Source organism: Corapipo altera, unplaced genomic scaffold, assembly GCF_003945725.1.
Source record: "Corapipo altera isolate COAL_440 unplaced genomic scaffold, ASM394572v1 2b, whole genome shotgun sequence".
Taxonomy (NCBI): Eukaryota; Metazoa; Chordata; class Aves; order Passeriformes; family Pipridae; genus Corapipo; species Corapipo altera.
The window spans coordinates 7,886,418-7,903,014 of NW_020884874.1; the positions used below are offsets into that span (position 1 = coordinate 7,886,418).

Consider the following 16,597-nt stretch of genomic DNA (forward strand, 5'->3'; position numbering starts at 1 on the left):
CTTAGCTTTCAAAAGCACTACACAGCCAAAAACCTCTTGAAACTACTGGAAGGCTCTGGATGCAAACTGGAATTGTTTCATGCACTCTCACTGTGATCAGCCCTCAGCATGCACACACTCCACCCTGACTCCTCTTTAATCTGACTTCTGTAACATACCCCTACTTCTTCCTTCTGAAATCTGTGGGTTTCTTGGTATTCTTGACTGCTTCCTCCCTCACTAACTGTTTCTCTAATAATGTAGTGGTTTCACTCCAATTCCCCACTTGCTAGGAAATCCGTCAGAACTCTTTTCCTTTGTTTGAAAAGCTACCTTGCCCCTGGCTTGGCACCCTTCATCCAAACTGCATGGCGTTCTTGCCGTTATCAAGCAATCAACTGAACCTTACTTCTGCAAAAACTAAGGACCAAACTTCTTTCCCAGGCAACCTTACACTTTTTTCTTATTCTGTGTAAAATATTTCAGCTGTTAATTGAATGCAGTATAATTAATAGCAAATTAAAAGAAATAAATGTTACTTTAAAAAAAAAAACAAACACTAAAACCAACCACAGAACAATGAAATCAAACACCTTTTCAACACTTCCATCAGCAAACAGAAGTCTGCATCTAGTGCAATTCAGATCATTTGCCTCAGGCAAGTAAGACCTCTGCATGGTATGTCATCATTATTTTGTGCTTTAAAAACCATCAGTAGGGAGTGCATTCTTAAAACAGCACAGAGTATTGTTACCTGGAGATTATTGTCTGCCTCAGCCTAAAAATGTGTTAGAACCACTTGTATGTGAAGCAAGAAATAAATCAGACTGGATGCAACTTTCTTTACATGTGAAATAAACAAATACTTTTTTTTTTTTCAGTATCACAGGATGCCAAATAAAAGTTCCCATTTACTTAGCATTATGACTTTCAACATTTCTGCAAATAATGTTGTCACTCTTTGACATCCCCAACTGCATTTATATTAATAACTTACATTTATATTGAATTTGTAATAACCAAAGCAATCTTATATAACTTGTAGTGAAAAAAATTAAGCACTTGCCAAATTACTTGCCAGTAGTGTTTGAAAGGAGGACTTCACAATAGCTGATAGTAAAAATTAAAAGAAAAAAAAAGGCCAAAAAATCCAACCTACAACAAAACTGAAGTATATCAATTCCAAAACATCATGGCCAAGTTCCAGTCACTTGGAACTAGCCACATTCAAGTTTTTCATAAACTTTTCTGTTAATATTTCAGCTCTTGCACCCTGGTAAACAGTGACTCCAGGCTAGGGTAATTTTTTTTTTTGCCCCCTCCAGGGGGATTTCCACAACACATGGAGTGGGAAGTAGAACGTACACACGTGTTCTGAACTCAAGGTATCTGGGGTGATATGTTCCTACCAGGCTCTGAATCCACACTCCTAAACGCCGCTGTGCACATCAAGTTGCCACAATTTGCCCAGAAAAAAAGACTTGCCAACAGTCACACGGGCAGAATGAAGAACCCAGTCTGGGCCTCTTATGCGAAAGGGTAGCACTCCAACCGCTGAACGCTGTGAGAGCACACCAAATTCGACAACTGAATTTATCTAACTCAGCATTCCACTTTCAAAAGATAGAATAAATGAAAATATATGAGAAAATTTTAATTACACAATAATTTTGCTCTCTGCCGTTGGCTTCAGGTATTGAAATCTGGTATTCTGGAAGATTACTAGGAAACCAAAAATATTAAGATTTAAAAAATGTATGCAGACAGGGGGATTTTAAAAGAGAGTGTTTTAGTGATATCTCTCCCGTAAGATACTGTAAGAATGTTCTCACAAAAAAGTCTTTGCTTAAGGCAGTTTTTCCTCCCTCTTGATTCTGCTCTTCAACTGGCCTCCAAAAGAATTCTTTGAAGTAATCAACACAATTAAAGGCACAGTGACAAAAGTTAACTTAAAAAAAAATTTTAATGACTGAACTCTTTACCCTACTTCATTTTATGAATGTAACTTTTATTATAATTTAAGACACTACAAAATAAATTGCAGCTTGGCTACAATAATCCCACATGGGAAAACACAATTTAGGTTTGTTATTCCCCTGTTTTCATAAATCAGTCTTGGGCTCAGTTTAAACACATCCCAAATATGACCTACATGTATGACATCTTCAACAAGTAATCATACTCGAGAAGAGGAAAATATGCATTGGTTCAATCTCCACAGCCCATAAACCAACGATTAGGTTACCTTTTGTAATTGTACGTGGTTATATATGTACACAAAAAAATAGCTTAGGCAAAGGGAATATGTACTAAGATCAGGATATGAAACTAACATCAATAAACCTGTCTCTGTGTTTTGCCCATTGTCTATTAAATTTTCATATATGCAGTTATCAATGCCTCATTTAGTTTTACATTAAATTTCTGCGGTCTCCTCAACAACTTCACAAAGCAATATATTTCAATGGGTCCTAATCTTTCTCTTCCACAGCAGACAGGAAAATATGTTTCTGGTGATATCTTCTAATTGTCCAAGTTGATCCCTGAAATGCTGGATACAGACCAGAAATCAAAAGCAAAACATCAGACTTGTTCAACGGAGCAGCATACAACAGCCCATTAGAGAATTATGCAGCAAATATTATCCTTCTCCAGCGCTAACAGTAAAAGCTCCTCAGGGAACAGCTTAACTCACCTGTAACTTAATTTAAAATTTAAAGATTTAAAGCCTAAAGTAATTAATTAAAATAATCTAGATCTCTTGTGAAAGAATAATTCATCATTTGCAGGGAAGGGAAAAATTTAAAATTATTCACATCAACAAATGATGATGTTTTTGAGGTAATCTAATGCAAAATTCAGTTTTTAAATATAATACATCAGGTACGGAAATACAATAGACTATCCACACCATAAGCAGCCTGCAGGTTTCTGCCTTTAGTGTCTCAGTAGTAAAAATAAATAAATATTCAATGGTTTGTGAATTCATAAATGGGGAATTTGAAGCTAAAAGAGAGGCAGCTTGCTCTTTCTTCCTCTAACTCTCTAGAGCCAGATCAGGTCTGAAATGTTTATTAAACACTCAAATGAGGAAAGGATTTCCCATTCTTGATACAGAAGTGTAAAAATATCTCCAAATTACTCATAATAAGGCCAGGGTGAAACACATATAAGTTTTGAGCATCTGCTGTCTTTAACAATACACATTTGGAACTAGGAAACAAATAAAACTTCCACTTCATCGCTCCCTGAAGTGGTGGGGGTTTTTTTGGTTGGTTGTTTTGGGGTTTTTTTAAATGTGAAGCATACAACTACACTCAGAAATTAGCAACATCATTCAAAGGTTTCATATGTTTGCACTCCACTCTATACCATGGCAATACTGATTCTTATGCAGATTTAAAGCATTAATATGTCTATAATCTTCAACATACTTTCTTGCTTTCCTAATATTTATAAGGTCTTATATTTGTTTATCTCCAGACTGAACACATGGATTACAGATTTTCAGAGCAAAGATACTATTTTATACAACATCAGACTTTTGCTTTTGAATTCCTTTGAGGGGAAAAAAGGTTTGAAAAATGTTTTATGAGGTTTAGTGACAGTAGCTGGTAAGCATTTAAGTTATTCAAGAACCTCAGGACAATGGTTCTTCCTCTCAATAACACTCACTACTATGGTTCCTTGTCTACCACTCCATTTACCATAGCCAGAGAAAATCAGGAAATCTGCCATTTAAGCCTTTGTCCTAAGGCAAACTGGTGTGTACATGCTTCCCAAACTGCTCAGTAAATAAAACTTGTTTACACAGAGCTCCACCACATGACAACATGAAAACATCTTTCAATATTTAATACCTACATGTACACCAAGGTAAGCTGAAGCAGTGGTACCACCCAGGGACAATATATTAATACAGACTTGATATTTCTAGGAAGTAAGTCACCTAGCAATTACAACAGAACAAGGAAAGAGAAAGGAACAATTCTAGTTCTGAAGACACCTCAACTTCTAGTTACAATGCATATTTACTTTAACAGTTAGTTGAAAAAGTTTTTTTTATAAATTAACTATTAGGAAGATGGTGTATCTGAAAGAACGCTGTAGACTGAAAATGAAACCTGTCAAATAGAAATCAAAGCCCTCAAATGAAAGCATATTCCAAGGAGCTAACTGCAAGCACTAATCTCATAAAGAAGAACATCTGTACAAGCAGAGCAAGACAGCCCATGCCATTTCTGGGTCTGCACTTTGAATCCAACACAGAGTTGTCCTGCTGGCCACTTCTGTGCACACAGGTACTAGACATACACTATGGTCTTACAACAGATCTGCAGAGCCTCAGCTGGCACTTGGGTAAAAAGTGAGCCTGGTTCACCCCCAGGGAGCAGCTCCTTCAGGCTCAGAGTCCTCCTCTCAAGGTAGGAGAGGGATGCACAAATACCCACTGTTGTTGCTCTGGGAAGCATCAAGACGTCATGCTGCAGGGTGGCATCCACCAACAATGCTATTTTGCATTAATTAGAAAAAACCCCAATCTCTTGAAGTTTCATTCTTAATGTTTTGCACTAAAACTTAATCATTCCCTGACAAGCCCTGGTAAAAAAACCCAGAAAGATTCAAGGGAACTCAAAGTCTTAAAAGTAGAAAAGCAATCAAGAAGGTGAATATTCAGTTAGTACTTTATCTGAAAATAAATTCAAAACAGGAAAAATTAACTCAGCTCTTTCAAAGTGTCAAAGGAATAAGGATGGCCAAAAAAAAATATAACCTCATGCATCCCTTGGATGAGCACTATGTGTTAGGACATACACTCTGGCTCTGGCCCCACTCCTCCCAAAAAATCCACAGGCAGCAATGTGATCTCAAGTGATTCACAAACAAACAAGCAAGGCCATGTTTCTGTTGTTATAACATAACACGTAGTACTTTTTTTCCCCCCTCTGATGTAACTTTTGTAACATTATTTTGGAATCTTACTATTTTAAAACTTGGTTGCTATGACACATTATAGTCATTACATGGATTCATTCCCTACTTTCCAACTGGCAAGACTATTTGTTGCAGTTTTATGAAGTTATATTATGGACAAAAGACACATAAAATATACTGTAAATTCTACCAACAGAAACTCCTTTAATGCCTTCCATTCCTTAAATAAATGTGTATTGGAAGCAGGGTTGCCCAAAGGTCTCCGTACTTCCAGCTTTCTCAAGTTTTCTGAGCTACTACTTTCTCAAGTAGTTTCTGAAAAGGATCTTTTCACATTCTTACTCCTACTGAGAGATGTCATCTGATTTCTTCCAGAGCCTGCCAATGACTCCCATACTATCTAGATTTACAAATAATCAGTAAGTGACAAATTCTTCCCGTGGACAATAAAACATGGAGTACAAACCCTCCATGGTATTTCTGGCTTTAACAACCAGGGATAAAGAACAGATGATTAATTGATCTCCAGGCTCTTTAACGCTTCAGTTTCACCTCCACAAGGCAACGCAGGTTTGGGGAAGATATGATTTCCTGCAGAAGAATTTTTAATTACTGAAATATAGTCGTACCAGACAGATCACATTCAGAAGTCAACTTCTAAAAGAATGATCCAAATATTTAATTCATAATGTAGCATTAACATCACTGGAATCCTTTTAAAATATGCACACAGTATACCTTCATCTTCACAAACCACATTAAATAGAAAGCATTTGAGAGTCAGACACTGGAAGGTTACAGTGGTAAAACCTTTCCCCCGCATAAAAGCATGCACACGGGCAGCACTGACATATTATAGGAACCTTTAGTTTCTAGACTATGAGAACATATGAATTTCCATACTAGGAAAACATAGTGGCTCTGTAATATTCAGTCTCAAAGTTTAACACTAATTTAACGAAAACACAAACCATCATGTATGGTAGCACAGTCACTTTTCAAACGGGTAAAAGAGACAATTTTTCCACTTGTGGTTGTGCTTGTGTATTTGGCCTAACAATTATTTCATTAAGTTCTTAACAAGTTGAACTTTCTGTAAAGTTTGACTAAAAGCAGTCTTACCAAACCAACTAACTACGGAGCTTCTGCTACTGGCTAATCATTCAGATGACAATTAGACACAAAGTACATTGGCATAGATCATTACCCTCAAATTGCCTTAATCGACTATGCCTTTGCAGGATGGGTCTACACAAGTTCATCCTGTTACAGACCCAGACCTACCTTGTGACTGAAACACAGAATTTTTCTTTCTTTCTTTTTTTTTTTTTTTACTTTTTTAAGGTGAAATATGCAAGTTATTTCAAGGACCACAACATACATATAGGGGTATCAACCCTTTGATTATGATTATTTTGTGAAGTGTGCTGAACAGGCAGTTAATGAAAAAGATACCTGCCACTCCAGCAAGTTTGCATAATGAGTGTGAAGATCTAGAAAAGAAATAATGGGAGCTGTTAGGGAGAATGATTTTTTCTTTAAAGAGTTCAAATTCTATAAAATGAATTAATTTAGTGACAGCTAGGAAGTCAATCAATTCACGTTTATAGGATCATTTAACTAACAAGTAATCAAAAATAATTTCCACTTGTTTTTGAAGAAAGCTCCTTCTAAAGGCAGTACTTTTTGAAACAAATTGGGAGTAAAGGCTAAAGGATTTGCTTGTTCATATTTTTAACTAGAAAAATAAAGCTAAATCAGTAGTTCCTAGATGTATGACTTCCTTTCCTAGCTGGGAAGAACAAAAACTAGATGTAACAAACCACAACAAACAATTAACTTTCATTTCATTAAGAAACAGAGGATTACCTGTAGAACTTACTTTGTTTTTCCCCAAAATGGAAGAGCAGCCATGAAGAACCAACTAGGGCTGTTTCGAAGAAAAGAACTGGGGGAACAAGAAGGCAAATGGGAACAACCATCACTAGTAATTTAAGTGGAAAAGAAATGAGAAAGATGAACGCAAAAGCTAGAGGCCATGATGTTTCTTTAGGAATAGCTGATGACTGAAGAAAAGACAACTGTGGCTCACCTGAAGAACCTCCAGCAGGCTGAACAAGTCCTAGAGTTTCTCAATTAAGTATTGAGGCAAATTTCTAAGCCTTATCTATCATTATAAGTAAAGTCCAGGTAGCTCACAGCATATATTTGATAAAAGTTCACACATATAATGAGTCTCACCAATTTCCCTATATGATCAGGTTTTCTTTCCTTAAATGAAATTCTGTTGTACAGCAAGAGAGAAAAAAAAATTAATCTAAAGTGATTGTCAATGCCAGACAATTGGCAGGGACAATTCAAGGACAGCAAAGCAGCTGCTACAGATTTTAAACTTATTTTTTGTAATAGATCCGATTTTTAAATTCCTAGTGCTCCTTTATAGTCTGTCAGGTTTGTCTCTAGCAGTACTTCCTTTAGGGCAAGCACTGCAGACAGTCTGCGTACCCTGAGGGAAACTAAGACACTCAGATGTGGGGTAAAGGAAAGATATTAATAATTTAAGACACTGGTCTGCCACCCCTCGGAGAAAGCAATAGTGTAAGTATGAAAACATCTAACTCCCGAACTTCCATTCCTCCTTGATGAGCTTTGTATTTTCCTCAATAGATTATGAAGTGCTATAGAGGATACAGTGTTACCCATGGTCTTTGGAGGAGCTCTGAATATGCTCGTGGTTAACTGGGTCTCCTGCCAGGTCTCACTGCCAGGACCTCCAAAGCAAGGAAAGAAGTCAACTGGGAGGCAGCATCAACAAAAAAGGCAGCAGAGCAGGAAAATATCTTGAGCAGGGGAAAACACTATCTGCAAGCTACAAAATATAGACCTCAGAAAGAGAAAAAGCTCTAGGAAAAGTATTTTTCCCCTTATTATTGTAAGGCAAAGAAGTTAACTTATCATAGCCAAATAGAAAATTCACTGAGTGAAAACCACTTCCAGTAACCCAAATATTAATTTTGATTACTCTTTGACATTGGTTCCCATTTCTACTTTTTAGAAAGGCATATTTGGCAACTCTTTTCTGTGTTACAACGAATTCTTTTGAAACTATTTCCACTTATTCAGTATTCTTTTCCTGCGTAGAGCAAACATTGACCTAACAGTCATTCACTAGTACATTAAACTTGGTATTCAATATTCACATGCATTACAAATCAATTGTACTCGAAAGCAGGAAAGAACAGATGTGAACTTTAAAAAGTACCTTCATTTTAGGCTACTGCAAGCCCAAAGTAAAACAAAGTTTTCTCTAGGTGCGGTATACTACATCCTTTCAAGATTGACAGGCACCTGGATCTGTTCATTATAGATTCAGTTTCTTTGTCACATGCTTGAAACCCAAGCTTAAGAAATTCCAGAGTCTTTCACTTAATCATACTGAGTTATACATGAAATTCTGCTGAAATCTTCAGATTTGTATTCCCTATTAAAAATACCATAACTTACCAACATCAGGACACCATATTAGTTTTCACCATAAATAATTCCATCAGAGAATCCCAAACAGAATCATCACCTACTGAATACACTTTGCTTACAAAGACCACCCAACATGCTGAAATAATACATTCTTCATAAGCACAGAAGCCTGGATTCAACATAGATATTTAAATGAGAATCATTGCAAAGATATTCAAATGAGAATCATCGCAAAAAAGCAATTATTCAAATGCAAGAAAATTTAATTTGCAGCCTAGCTTTTGCACATCCATACTGCAGATTTGGTACTCAATCCTACTTTGCTCGTGGTGGCAAAATATTCAGCAGAAAATTGTACCATACAATTAAACATCCTTTACTTAAATTCTTCCATGCAAATATCATCAATGAATGACAAGAACTCAGCACCATTAGAGGTGAAAACTGGCTGTTTAATCACCAATTCAGCCTCTCTCAAAATCTGTAGCAAACCCACAATCATGACAGTGACTGCCTTTACCTCTTGAGCTGGGGTTTACTAATGGGGGGGGGGGAGAGGAATGAGTCTTTGAGAATAAAAGCACCAAACTTGAGTAAATATTTTTTTTAATATATCTATACACACACACACACGACTGGTTAATATGTTTTACCTTCAACAACGAGATTATCACTGCTAAACCCAACAAAATGTAATGTTTAAAATAACCAAAAACAAGAAAGTTAAGGTCCCGTAAATGTGAACTGTGAACCTCAAGCCCAAGTGTACAAATTTTGGTGCAACTCTTCAAAAGAGCGGTAATAACTCACAGATATGAGCATTTAAGTATATGAATGTAAAGTTGTTGGTGGAGAAAACTAAAAAAAAAAAACCCACTGGTGAAACTTACCAAAGAATAGAAAGAAAAAACAAAATTCGGAAAAAAGAACAAACAGCACACACCTATTCATCCCATTCTACCTTACTACAGCATAAAGGAAGAGTGTGACCTACAAAAATGGATTCTCTCTTCCTCTTAACATTACAAGACAGTATTAAGTGGTGGCTGACTGAGAGCCATACTGAAGGCCACAGGTACAATGAATAAGATGGAAGTAATCAAAAGGAAGTTTCAGTCCCTATATGAACCTACAATGATTTAACTTCTTTCATGTCTTTTTACCTTCCAAAGTTAACTTTTCTGCAATAGCTCTTTGTGAGTTCATTCAGTCAAAATACACAATCAACTGGTTTTTGTGTCTAAGAAGGGTTTACTTGATGGTGAGTATGGTAACAGAAACCCCTAGGGAGTACCAACATTTACAAGAGATGTAACATGAAGGTTTTGAAATTACTACTCAAGTCTGTCCCAACTGACTGGGAGATATTCACAAAACCCAACTTAGCTAAAAGGGGTTTCTTGAAAGACAAAGATTTCTTGATGGGGTGAATCAAAGCAAGAATTTAACTCTAGTACTTTAATCAACTGGAGCTTTCCTGAAAACACCTGTTTCCATCAGCTATGCACAAGGCTTTGGGAAAAAGTCTTCCTAGACAAAGCCAGACTTCCTATAAGCACCTTCCTATAAATATTTTGGTAATTTCGCAAGTAGTATCAAACACATCAAGAAGGAAAAACATTTCCGCATTTCTAACATCCCTACTAAGACTTTCTGCAGAAGTGCCCTGCAGGTCAGCTCTGGTGGCCAGTGCTTCCACAAAGTTACAGATCTCTGCAGCAAACATAGAAAATTCCACAACTGCTGTATCATAGCTAACTTCACAGGCATTATGACCACAGTCATAAAAATCACATCCTCTACCACAAAAACATTTTTTACAAAGTGTTAAAGCAGGCTGAAAATACAATAAAATTTAGTGAATGGAAATGTGTTTTAACTTCTAATCTGGCAAGTGCAGGAGAGGGACTTAATAACTCCAGGCCCATTACAGATTAGGCAACTCAGTAAAACTTACAAGGTTGTAGTAAATTTTAGTAGTTCTAAGTTAGCCAGACCCTTTGTTTTTTCACTTTGAGTGTCCGGCTGCCTGCTGTTTTCAGAGAAAGGTACCTCATTAGCCACTGCCAAGTAAACAAACACTACCTTTTTTCTAGACCAGAAAAAAAATAATATTTGAAACAAGTTGCTAAAAAGCTACTCACAGTCAATCACAGCACCTCATCATCATCATCATGGCTGGGCTTCACGAACGAAGATTTGGAAAGGCTCTATCCACATTTGTTACAGGCACGCTGGTGGCTAATAAGGTCAATACAAGATAGACATGTCCGATTGCAAAAGGCACAGCAGAAAGACTCCTTAGGTGGTATATTCTGCAAGACACGATTCTTTCTGCATTGTCTTTTCTCCTCAAGAGTGATCCTGCGTGTGTTCTCGAAGGAAGCAGCAGTGTTATAGATGGTGTGCCTCCAGACCTCCTGATTGGAGGCCAGAGGAGACCAGTTATGGTGATCAATATGGCCAAGGCTGAGATGTTGTTTCAGGGAGTCCTTGTATCTTTTCTTCGGGGCTCCTCTCTTGTGGCAGCCAGTGGCAAGTTCACCATAGAGCACGATCTTAGGGAGGCAGTGGTCCTTCATCCTGGAGACGTGTCCTGCCCAATGCAGCTGTGTTCTCAGCAACATGGCCTCAATACTTGTGACTGCTGCTTGTTCTAGAACAGATGTATTGGTCACATAATCTGACCAGTGGATGTTTAGGATTGTACGGAAGCAGCGTTGATGGAAGCGTTCTAGGAGACACAGGTGGTGGTGGTAGATGACTCACGATTCGGATCCATATAAGAGAGTAGACAGCACAATGGCTCTGTAAACACTGATCCTGGTACTTTTCTTCAAGTGTTTATTACGCCAAACTCTTTTAGGGAGTTTTCCGAAAGCACTACATGCCTTTGCCAACCTGTTGTCTATCTCCCCATCAATCTTACCATCCAAGGAGATGAGGTTACCTAGGTAATTAAACCTACAATTATAAAAGAAGGACAGTTTTAAGGTCACCATTCTTCTAAGGCAAAATATAAATTGGCAGTAACAATTCCAATAACAATAGGTCAGAACAAACCCCTAGGTCTACTCTGAAATTGGTCACCTACATAGGAAGTCAGAGACACATGACACCTGAAGTTACGAGACCTGTTACTGAACTAAGCCATTGCAAGCTGACAAAGAAACAGAACTACCAGGAAACCAATGTTATCAGACATTTGAAACAAAAAGTATGTAATCTGGAATGTCCTCTGGATCACATTTTATGTTTGGTGCTTAGAATGGGTAGAGATCTACACCGAGCAGACTACAACAGAACAAAACCTACTCTAGTCAGTCTTTTTATTTCTGTAATAATCCAGGAAAACCATAACTAAGTCTACTTAAGCATTTATCACCAACAAACAATTCTGACAGAACCAAAATATAATCATTCCTCCCGCAGGCTAATGAGAGAATGGTTGGAGCTAAATGGTATCCCATAATAATTTTACGCGTATGAGGTGTTCCATTTCATTTAGTGATATTATAAAAGTGATGCATTGGCCATAACATTTACCGTTTACAATCTGCAGCAAGCTATACCCTTCTCAAGGGAGATTGAGTAATCAAGAAAACGTTACTCACACTATGTATTTGAGAAAAGTAGATCACTGTGCCAACTACAGACTCTTTCCTATATTAAGAAGGATGTATGCTAGCCTAGAGAGAGGGGAAAGAGAAGACCGGAGATCTGTTTGCTTCTCAACCGAAAAGGAGGTCATACGTTCACACATTAAAAAAAGTTTCCCTTTAGTCCAGCAACGCCTGAAGAGAAAAAAAAAAAAATGCTAGTTTTGAGTAGCTGCTGAAGACACTTCATTATAGTGAAAGAAATCTTAAAGCTCTGAAAAACCATACAGTGAATCACAGGACTACAAAAAGAAAGATCCAGAAGTAGTCAGGTTGCAATTTTGTTTCCAGAGTATCCATTAGAGGCAAATATTTTAATGATAACATTTCTTTAAAGTATTCTTTGTTAATATTGCTTATGCACCATTTTCCACTCAAAGATCACAGTGATCGATACAGGCTGTAATGAATGAAGTGTAACATCTCCAGAAAACAGATGCTACATTATTCATTTCACAGATAAGTAAACGTAAGTATGAAAAATTAAGTGACTTGTTCTAGTCAGAGAGCCAAAAGCACAGCTGTGAATCTCATCCAGATATCTCGGCTTCCAATGATCCATTAACCACTAGACATTAGCCCTTCTAAAACAAAATGTAACCTTTCCCTCACATTTCACCCTCTTTCTAACAGGTCTGGCAAAGCTAGTACTAAGGATGTTCACTTCATGTGGTTGACTTTTAAAAACCAAAATATTAGAAATAAAAAAACCAAGCAAACAAACAAACAAAAAAACAACCCACAAAACAAAACAAAAACCCCTTTACTTCACTGCATGAATTACAGAGCTCCCAAATCCTTCACGTAGGGCTCAGTTACCCATCTCTGCCCTCCCAAGAGCAGAGTCAGCAAGAGCTCACAGATTTAAAGGCACTGGTCAGGCGTGGGCTTGGTAGGAGGTATCAGGGTCACACATCATCCCAGCACAACACCTGCTGCAGTCCTGATTCACGGCAGGCACTTATACCCAGGAGCTGCCACTGCTGCATCCAAACAACAGAAAGAAATGGATGGGATCATCAGAGAAACATACACTGGCCCAACAGCTGTTCCTCCACATGTCCTGTCTCACTGTGGACAGCTACTTATCTTTCAGCTGCCTTCTTCAAGGCTCTCAGCATAGACATTGCATTGCAACAGCCTGGTGACCCAAAGCCCAGCAAAATTTTAAAAACACTCATCAACACTCCCGTTACACTAAAGGCTTTGGTGTGGTGGCACTTAAGACTTAAGTTGTCTCAGATCAGAACCTACTCCGTGCAGGTAAGTATTGGTAGAAAACTCTCTGCTTTAAGAAATCCCTAATGGTCTCAGGAAGACTTCAAAGGCCAGCAAAGCCTTTAGGCAGGGAGGGTAGACACAAAACCACTGATGACAAAATGCCACCAGTCAAAGAAGATTAAGGAAAATTAATATTATTTAGACATGACAGCAAAAAAATCACAATTTGATTGTCACCACTTATAACCTCAAAAACAAATTAGTAGAAACTTGAGAACAGCACACGCAATTAATCAATTTTACAGCACATATTTTTCAGATATTTCATAAATACAAAAACCTCCTTCAGTGCTGGAGTACTTATCAGACGTATGCAGTATGTACTCACACTCTCAAAGATTAGATTTGCAGAACGTATCAATCACTTAAGTATTTAAAAAAAAAATCACCAATGCTTTAAAACGTTTGTCTGAACACACAACAGGAAACCTATGTTAATTTTTAAGCATAAGTAATGAGTCAGAGATTTAAAAGTATTGAAAAAATCCTAGTATTGAAAAATCAAGAGTTGTTTCCTAAATTGCTGTAGTAAGTTAGAGGACAGATCTCAGAACCAAAACTAAAATCACTCATGTTTTCATTCAAACATACAATGCTTAAATTTCAGAAATAAATTATCAAGATTATTAAGAAAGAACAAGGTCAAATTTTACCTTATTGCAAAATCACACCATAAAACAAGGCGAATGAGGAAACAATTTGTGCATTGCTATCAGTGTACTACAACTTGTCAGCAGGACATTAACTCTTCTTATAACACAAAGGTCAAGGCCATAAGAAACGCATCTGCATCAAAGCCTTTGGAAATACCAGCAAAACAAATAAGAACATTCAAAGGAAGTGTACAGGGTTTCAGTTTTATGTAAATACTTTTTGTTTCCAGCATGACACATCAGGTTAGTCACTATTGTACTCTGGAACGTATATGAATTTTAAAAATTAATGGATTTAATCCTGCTGACCCTGGGCATGACTGTATTCCTATTGGTGTCCCACAAGCCGCAGGCTTATAGAATTAAGCCTGAAGTAGCCCACTTAAAATAACAAAAAAAACTCCTACCAACAAACTCTTACAACACAGCTCCACCACAAAACTTCCTGCCAGTCCCCAAAATGCTGCATTTAAATTTAATTCACAAATAAACCAGCAACTACCACACATTGAACAGACACTCTAAAGCTAACATTGAAGTTTCACTTTAGCACTGCAGATCTCTATGATACTTCTATGACTGTGGTGGAAACTTAAGAGCCCAAATATATTGTGCTTTGGTCCTCCTATTCCCTTAATTCCATCAACTGACCTCACAAAGACAGAAAAATATTTTTCTCTTGTCACTTCTCTTTATCATAATATCACAACCTCCATTTATAAACAATTCAACAAATCCCCTCCACCAGCATTTTCTAAAGTCAGGTATTTTCCATTTTTTATTGACAAGTTGATTTGTTTCTTCCAGAAAAGTCTACTTAAATATATAAATCACCCTTGCTGAAAATCATGCTTCTTTAAAAAAGCTATGTTAGTCCCCTATACTCATTCTGTTCACTCAATACAACCAGATTTAGAGACAAAGAGCTTGGAAAACAAATCTTGTTGTTATATTATTACACCATAATTGTGGAGTTGCTAAGGACCACTACACAGCTACAATTTCTGTTCTTTAAAAGAAAAGCAGAACATCTGTTTTAAACAAATGCTAATTTTTCTCTTACACCTGTTTAAAAATACTATGCATACTGAACTTGGATTCTATTAATGTTACTATATTTGCAGTTATAGCAAACAGTTCTATCAAACAAAAAGCACACAAAAAAAATCAAAACACTCAAATCCATAACCAAAAAGCCCTTGGAAATTGCACTTCTTTTCTTCTCTTCATTTTGGTAAGCTTCTGGAGATTTATTGTATATATAAAAAACCCCACTGACATTCAGTTCTTGTTTTACAGTCAAAGAAAATGCTACCCAACAACCCTCATTTCTGCTTATTGGCAGGAATGCAAGTCTTCCATTAGTTTGCCTTAAAAACTGAAAGAGTGGATAAAGAGCTTAACAACCCTAAAATTCTCCACAACATAAAAAAACTGGCAGCTCCCAGCTGCATATTCCAAAACAGAGAATGCTTCCTAAAGCTCTTGGTAACAAAATACACAGTCCAGAGCAGTACCATTTTGAGTTTTTAAGCTGTGTAGTTCCCCCGCTTTTTTCCACTGTTTTCCTTGCCATATAGTTCTTAATATTAAAAAAAAAAAAACACACACACACACAACTGCTTGGGTTTTTTTGCACCGCATGGGGAAGCATTGCACGTGGCGTCACAACGAAGCAACTTCCGAATGACAGCGTATAATCGCAGGGAAAACCTGTTGCGGTAGGGAAAGGAGGATCCCGGAGCGGAAGCGAAACCTCACGGCCCCAGGACAGCGCGTCCCCAGGGACACCCCAGTCACGGCCCCGGCTCCGGGCGCCGTGCGGCGATGCCGACCACCGACTCCCGACAGCGAGCGGAGCCCAGAACTTCCCCAGAGCTCTGACAAGCCTCCCAGGGCTGCGGGCGGCCCCGGCCCCGCTGAGCCCCCCGGCTTCCCCCGGCACTTACCGGGCGGTGTCGAGCAGCGGGTGCTTGGTGCCCACCAGCTTGCGGACCTGCATGGCGATGTTGCTGAGCTCGTCGCTCAGCAGGCACCGCAGGCTCATGAAGGACGTCGGGTAGCCCACGATCTTCTCGGCCTCTGACACCACCTGGCTCCAGGGCGGGCCGCCCGACGACATGGACCGCAGCCCGCCGGTGCCGCGGACCCCGCTCCGCAGCAGGGCGCCCCACATGCCGCCTCCCCGGGGAGTCTCCGCTCTCCAGCTACGAGCCCCAGCAGGGCCCCGCACGCCGAGCGGGCACGGACGAGTGTCCCCCGCGGAGAAGCGCCCCGGCTGTGCCCCGGCCGGCGCCGGCCCCAGCCCTAACCCGCATTCCCCCCGGCGGCGGCCGGAGCGGGTTCATTTTGCCCTGGGGGCGGCCATCTTGGGCGTCGCAAAACGCGCTGGGCCGTAAAGCGCGGGCGGCGGGCGGGGTCATATATCTGGGCGCTCAGAGGGGGCGTCTCTGGTTTTCCTGCATCCTCAGCCCGCGTGTCAGCACTTCTCTTCCTCGTTCTATGCTTGTCGCCTCCCGGAGCTTCTGGAGAGGGAGCTCTGCCCGCGCCTGGCTCCTGGCTGGCTGGACACGTCTCACAGAACTGGATGTGCTCAGTCTGCGCCCAGGGTTG

At 39.0% G+C, this 16,597-nt stretch overlaps 1 protein-coding gene across 1 annotated transcript in view; it reads right to left on the reverse strand.

Moving 5' to 3' along the window:
• Positions 1-16,365, reverse strand: part of PDSS2 (decaprenyl diphosphate synthase subunit 2) — a 120,172-nt gene extending 103,807 nt beyond the window's left edge. The window contains exon 1 of the mRNA XM_027634198.1: positions 15,934-16,365. Coding sequence (XP_027489999.1) covers positions 15,934-16,160 — 227 coding nt within the window. The 5' untranslated portion in view covers positions 16,161-16,365. The remainder of the gene's footprint in view (positions 1-15,933) is intronic.
• Between the last annotated feature and the right edge of the window lie 232 nt (positions 16,366-16,597).